The sequence below is a fragment of the Arachis stenosperma genome, chromosome 2 (assembly GCF_014773155.1).
Source record: "Arachis stenosperma cultivar V10309 chromosome 2, arast.V10309.gnm1.PFL2, whole genome shotgun sequence".
Taxonomy (NCBI): domain Eukaryota; kingdom Viridiplantae; phylum Streptophyta; class Magnoliopsida; order Fabales; family Fabaceae; genus Arachis; species Arachis stenosperma.
The window spans coordinates 90130817-90138090 of NC_080378.1; the positions used below are offsets into that span (position 1 = coordinate 90130817).

At 37.8% G+C, this 7274-nt stretch overlaps 1 protein-coding gene across 1 annotated transcript; it reads left to right on the forward strand.

Annotated features, from left to right (window-relative positions):
* Nucleotides 1–5718: 5718 nt before the first annotated feature.
* Nucleotides 5719–6738, forward strand: LOC130960764 (RING-H2 finger protein ATL33-like). The gene has a single exon (XM_057886227.1). The coding sequence runs from the start codon at nucleotides 5822–5824 to the stop codon at nucleotides 6446–6448; it is 627 nt and encodes a 208-aa protein (XP_057742210.1). The 5' UTR covers nucleotides 5719–5821; the 3' UTR covers nucleotides 6449–6738.
* The last annotated feature ends 536 nt before the right edge of the window (nucleotides 6739–7274 follow it).

Genomic DNA, 7274 nt, shown 5'->3' on the forward strand with positions numbered 1-7274 from the left:
CAACAATTTAAGTTTGGTGTTGTGATGAGCGGATGATTTGTGCTTTTGGCATTGTTTTTAGTATGTTTTTGATATGATCTAGTTAGTTTTGTATATTTTTATTAGTTTTTAGTTAAAATTCACTTTTCTGGACTTTACTATGAGTTTGTGTGTTTTTCTGTGATTTCAGGTATTTTCTGGCTGAAATTGAGGGACCTGAGCAAAAATCTGATCCAGAGACCAAAAAGGACTGCAGATGTTGTTGGATTCTGACCTCCCTGCACTCGAAGCGGATTTTCTGGAGCTACAGAAGCCCAATTGGCGCGCTCTCAACGGCGTTGGAAAGTAGACATCCTGGGCTTTCCAGCAATATATGATAGTCCATACTTTGCCCAAGATTGATGGCCCAAACCGGCGTTCAAAGTCACCTCAAGAAATCCCAGCGTTAAACGCTGGAACTGGCACCCAAATGGGAGTTAAACGCCCAAACTAGCACCAAAGCTGGCGTTTAACTCCAAGAAGAGTCTCTACACGAAATTTGCTTCATTGCTCAGCCCAAGCACACACCAAGTGGGCCCGGAAGAGGATTTTTATGTCATTTACTCATTTCAGTACACCTTAGGCTACTAGTTTTCTATAAGTAGGACCTTTTACTATTGTATTTATCATCAGGGGATTATTTTAGATCCTTTGATCATTGGGAGGCTGGCCTCACGGCCATGCCTAGACCTTGTTCTTATGTATTTTCAACGGTGGAGTTTCTACACACCATAGATTAAGGTGTGGAGCTCTGCTGTACCTCGAGTATTAAGCAATTACTATAGTTCTTCTTTCAATTCCGCTTGTTCTTTTACCAAGATATCACTGTTCTTCAACTTGATGAAGGTGATGATTGACATCATCATCATTCTCACTATGAACAAGGTGACTGACAACCACTCTTGTTCTACAAGCATTTGAGGCTTAGTGAATACTCTTGGATTCCGGATTGCACGATGCATGGTTGATCGCCTGACAACCGAGTGCTCGCCTGACAAACGAGCCAGCCATTCCGTGAGATCAGAGTCTTCGTGGTATAGGCAAGAACTGATGGCAGCATTCAAGAGAATCCGGAAGGTCTAACCTTGTCTGTGGTATTCTGAGTAGGATTCAATGATTGAATGACTGTGACGTGCTTCAAACCTGTAACCTACTGGGCGTTAGTGACAGACGCAAAAAGAGTTATTCTATTCCGGTAGGGGAGGGAACCAAACCGGTGATTGGCAGCACTGTGACAGAGTGTGTGCATTAGCTTTCACTGCGCGGTATGGGAGGTAGCTGCTGACAACAGTGAAACCTTACACGAGCTTGCCATGGAAAGGAGTAAGAAAGGATTGGATGAAGGCATTAGGAAAGCAGAGAGACGGAAGGGAAGGCATCTTCATACACTTCTGAAGCTCTTACACCAATGAATTACATAAGATCTATCCTTACTTTTATGTTATTTCGTTCATCACCATATACATCTGAGTTTGCTGACTAAGATTTACAAGATGACCATAGCTTGCTTCAATACTAACAATCTCCGTGGGATCGACCCTTACTCACGTAAGGTTTATTACTTGGACGACCCAGTGCACTTGCTGGTTAGTTGTGCGAAGTTGTGTAATGCCACGGTATTGAGCCACCAAGTTCTTGGAGCCATTACCGGGGATTATTTGAGTTGTGAAAAAGTATTGTTCACAATTTCGCGCACCATTCACCTCCTCCTTCAGATCCAAGTTTTCTCCAAAAAACTCGGGTATAACTTTCTTCGGCTTTCTTCTTCAAGCCTTCAGCCATCGCACAAGTAGCTACAGATTGCTTTTTATTTTCCCGAGCTTTAAGGAGATCGGATTTCAACCTAGACTTCTCTTCGTCCCACTCCTTCTTTTGTTCACTGAGGGAGGTCACCTCGGCTTGTAAGGTCTCCAGAGAATCCAAATTCTACCTCGGATCAAAACTTGGAGATGTTTTTTGATTGAAACATCATCCATGGCAATTAAGCTGTGAGGAAGGATGTGTCTATCACAAAAATTCACCCCATCAAAACCAGTATCATAAATATTGATACTTTCAAATTCTAAAGTTTTTCACTTTTTGGAAGTCGGATCCGAGAAGGTAGGAATAGGAGGGGTAACAACAAAAGGAGGAGGATGAGGAGGAGGAGGACGATGATGATGACGACTTGATACCAACTTAGACTGAGAAGAAGTGCCCGAATCTCATTTGGTCAGAGAAGGAGTATCCGACCTCCATGAATCGTGAAGCTGGAGAGCTCGAGCTCTAGCGTTCCTCTTGGCCTCTTGTACCTTCTGATATGCCTTTGAACCACTCTTAATTTTTTTCAGCACAAGAACATCAAGAATTAGAAACAACTTGAGACAACAACTAATATTTACAATAATAGCAATAACTACCTAACTCGGTACGAACATAACTTGGCTTTTCAAGAAGAAACTTCTTCGTATCAAGGTTGGAGTCCGTCCCCAAGCCTCTCGGAAGAACTCTACAATAGGCTCCTCAACCTCATCCAAATCTACTAGGTTATACTTATCGATAGGATTGGACTCTACCCAATATAGTTGGAAGCGAGGTTCATTCTTTTCATTAAGGAAAAATAGATGGTGACCTTCAACAGGCCGAACCTTAAAAAAGAAGTTTTTGAAATCATGGAACGACTTATCGAAAATAGAGAATACCTTCCGACCTTGTATAGCTTGAAAAGAAACCCATTGTTGTTTATTGGTAGAACTGAAAGGTCTTGTGAGCTGAAATAAGAAGAAAAAGATCTTCAAAGAGATCAAAAAATCAAGCTCACGACTCACGAGCTGGTAGATTTTCATAAAATCCTAGGAATTCGGGTGAAGTTGGGTGGGAGCCATTTTACAGAAAGACAAGACATCGATTTCAAAAACGAAAAATAGAAAAATCAACCCAAGTCGGGTAAAAAAGCAGTCATACATGAAGAGAAAGTGGGGTTTCGACGTGGTAACTCTGTTAAAGAAAACTTGGTCTTCCGGGTCGGGGGCTACTATTTCTTACTTTTCCTTGCCATCCCTAGAGCTACAAACCCTATGGTGCCTACGAAATTCATCTACAAACACATTATCTACTACGGGAACTGCAGAAAGGACCGAGATATCTACCCATCTCGACAACTCTTTGGGTACCTTGGATGACATTCTCGAGACAATTGAACGAGACATATAAAAGAGATATACCTATATTATAAAACAAAAATTATCACTATAAGTCGAAAACTCATCACTACAAGTCAGAAACAAGCAGAAAGCCTTTTTTCAGACAAAAAGAATCAACAGTAAACACAGAGGGAGCATCTCTGGAAAAAGAAAAATGAAATTGTCTCCCAAAGCCAAAAAAATTTCATTTAGGAGCATCAAAACACACAAAGGAGACAACTACAGTATCACAGTAGTGCAGTAAACAAAAAAATACGAAAGAACCAACTTCCATGAAAGTACGAAAAGGCAAAAAACTACGGAAACAGTAAATCCAAAAACAGCAACAACAACAAACAAGATTTTACATCTATGCAAGATTTCAGTCCTAAAAAATACACAAAAAAAGTTCACAAGAAAACAAGGCCAACCACATAGTGAATGTAGACAGAAAAAAAAGGAAAGATACAAAACCAACCTGGAGGAAGAAACAAAGGACACCTGCAAACAGCAAAAAGCAAACAAATGATCCTAACGCCTCAAGGAGCAGCACGATAAAACGCTCAGCACTAGAAAGAAAACACAAGAAGGAAGTTCTTTGCAGAAAGAAAACAAAAGAAGAAAGCTTGAGAGAAGAAAAGCTTAAGACAGAATAAGAGGAAACGAAAAAAGAAGAGTGAGAAGAGGGAAAGGTATTTATAAGACCCATGGGGCAAAAATGTAAAATTCCTCCCTCATTCAATGACGTGCCCGGTTACCAATGTAGCCGCACCCAACATGTCAAAATTGAAACCCAACAGATGCGATGGTTGACGTTTCAAAATCACGTCGGGTTTCCAACTTGAAGACAGAGACCTAAAAATCCCGACGTGATAATCCTACTTACCAACACCTGTCCAACTTCTCATATGCTTGAGTACGACCTGAGTAAAAGGTCGGACTCAAACAAGGACACTGTTCATACCCTGGCTTAAAACTTAAGCCATGCCCAAAACAGAAAAAGCCCATAAGAGAGTTATCAAGTAGCCGACCTCTTAAGAGGTTGGACAGAATGCTAACAAGTGATAACTCCCTCCTGAAGAAGTTATACCTAATCCTTACTATCTCTCATCTACTTCTAGAAGAGAGATCTTAACAACCCCTGAATAAAGGGGACGGTTACCTGCCGACGAAGGTGGGACTACTCCAATGGTGGTTATTGGCTCATCACCTATAAATACACCGATACCTCTCAGGTATACTTAAGATCCAATCTACTATAAACCTACTTGTACCCTTGCTAACTTAAGTATTGGAGTGTCTTGCAGGTACTATCCCCTATCTCCTCACTAAGAACTCGGACGGCGACCACTTGACACAAAACAAGTCGGGCGCTGTCTCACAAAGAATCTGGACCTTACGTTTAGGCCTAAATACGATCCAGTTTCAAGTAACTCCCAAAACAACCATTATCCATAAGTAAAGTTGAGACTTGAGAACTTTAAGCGTAAAATCTATATTATTAACAATCCTTAACACTAAATTCAAAATTTAACTTTTATAAAATAAATTTTGCTACTAACTATTTATAAAAAATACAAAAATATAAAAGTTTTATCAGTTGAAACTTTTTATTACATTAAGAATAAAATATTCTTTTATTTCTTAATATTTAGACTAAATCTTAATTTCGTCTCTAATATTTGAAATATTCTATTTTTATTCTAAATATTTTATTTTATTTTATTTTAATCTTCTAATTATAATTAAAGTTTTTATTTTAAAAATATAGTATTTTCATCTCTTATTATATTTTTTTCTCTTATTATTCTGTTATTTTGCAACAACTGGCTATTATAATTACGATTTTTGTTGTTATGTATAAAAAAATTAAAATCAAAGGAAGAATATTTTAAAAAAAATTTAATTTTAATTAAAAACCTAAAATAAAATAAAATATTTTAAATAAAAATAAAACGTTTTAAATGTTTGAGCATAAAATTAAGATGATTAAATCAGTACTGTACACTCTAACATTAAATACACATACGTTTACTTTTGTCTCTAAAGTTATTTTTTTTATATTCTTATAACCTAAGGAAAACATTTATTAATTTGGTTTTAGTCTGAAAAATAAATGTTATTTTTGTTTATTATAATATTATTACACAAATAATAAAAATATTTGATAACTAAAATAAATTAATAAATATTAAATAAAATAATTTTAATTATTTTGTTTGTCTTCTTAATTTTATTGCACAAATAATAGCTTCCTCTGTTACTCCGTCCTAAAATGGTGAAATGTCAACGTATATGATACAATTTGAAGGAGAAGATACCTCAGTCACAAAAGAAATTCATTTACTCCACATACATCACCCTAATCAATTATTGGACACTAAAAAAATACACTCCTAAGAAACAAACACCGCCATCCACAAAGAGCTATCACTGTCATCACCCTAACAAATGAAGTAGACAAACTTCTCCAATTCCCAACCACTTTTTACTCAAAAATTATCACAGGAAGACCAAAACCTAAATAAATAAATAAATAAGTAACAATCAAAACCAAACACAACCTAAAGCATAACCACATAATAATAATTCTTACTATTATTAGTCAAACTACTACTCACTTATCTTCTTGAACCCCAATCATGGACAAGCCAACCACCACCACCACTCACACTCTATCACCGTCGCTGTTGCCGCCACCACCACCATCATCGCAGCTTGTTTTCAATGCTCCTCCGCTCTCCCCCGCTCAAATTGCGATCCTTAATACCCCGCCGCCGCCTTTTCCGGGCGGTTCGAGCTCCTTCGACCTCTCTCCCCTCGAATTCCTCCTCGCCATCGTTGCCATGGTCACACTGCCCGCCGTAATCTACACCTTTATCTTCGCCTACGGCTGCCCGTCTTGCCGCCGGCAACCGGAGCGAAATTCCGGCGAGCATTCCAGTGAGTCCCGCGACGGGGACAGCGTCATCGCCACCGCTGTTGCTGAATTTCGGTACCAGAAGGACTCTCACGTGAAGGAGATAGGCAGCGAGTGTCCGGTATGCTTGTCGGCTTTCGCCGACGGCGAGAAACTCCGGCAACTTAGCGATTGTAAGCATTCGTTTCACGCTGACTGCATCAACTTGTGGCTCAGCAACCACACGAATTGCCCAATTTGCCGCTCCATCGTCGCCGGCGCTGGCAGAAAGCGCCCCAGTTCATCTGCTCCGGCAAGAGATCATCATGATTTTCATCAAGGTCTTCCTGATGCATCCGGTTTGGTATGAACATTTAATTTCTTTTCTTGCCTTTTTTATTTTTCAAAATTCATTTAATATATAGAAAATGTTGTGAGTTTTAATTTTAAAGGTGTGTAGTGGAATTTGAAATTGGATATAGAGGAAAAAAAAAGAAAAATGAAAAAAAAAAAGAAAAGGATGAAAGTTTGTTAGGGAAATATATAAAATCACACCGTCCAAAAGTTTGTATATGAATATAATGTCCTAAGGGATAAATCATAAATGATATAGTTGATACTTGACAGTTCAACGAAGCAATGATAAACTTTATTTAGCAATTGAATAATTGATTTAATTAGCAAAATATCTGTATGTATGCATGTGTATTTAGTATCGTACTGATGCTCGTCTTGCATTGAGCATTTTTTTTAAACAAAGTAAAGGAAGAGAAACGAAAACAGAAACACAAAGCAAATAGAAATTAAGAAATTATATAAAAGTAGGTTTAGAAGAACCGCAATCACTCATTATAGTTGAAATTATAGAACCATATCAGAATCTAATTGTGCACCTCGTTTTACTATCAAGTCTGCAATTTTATTAGTATTCCTTTGAATTAGAACAAAATGGACAACCCATGTTCTTGTTGCTTTAGTTCAAAATTTCTTCTCTGTATGATCTTTCGGCACTTTTCAATTATTAACTAGAAAGAACTGCACACTAAATAGCAAAAAGTTCAGCTCTCAATATATTAACTTCTGAAACTTGACTAGAACACCCTCTAATTAAACATCAAAATCTAGCTCTTGCAACATCTTCAAAAGAGTTCCTATCAAAATTTAATTTGACAAACCTAACTTGAGAATGTGTCCAC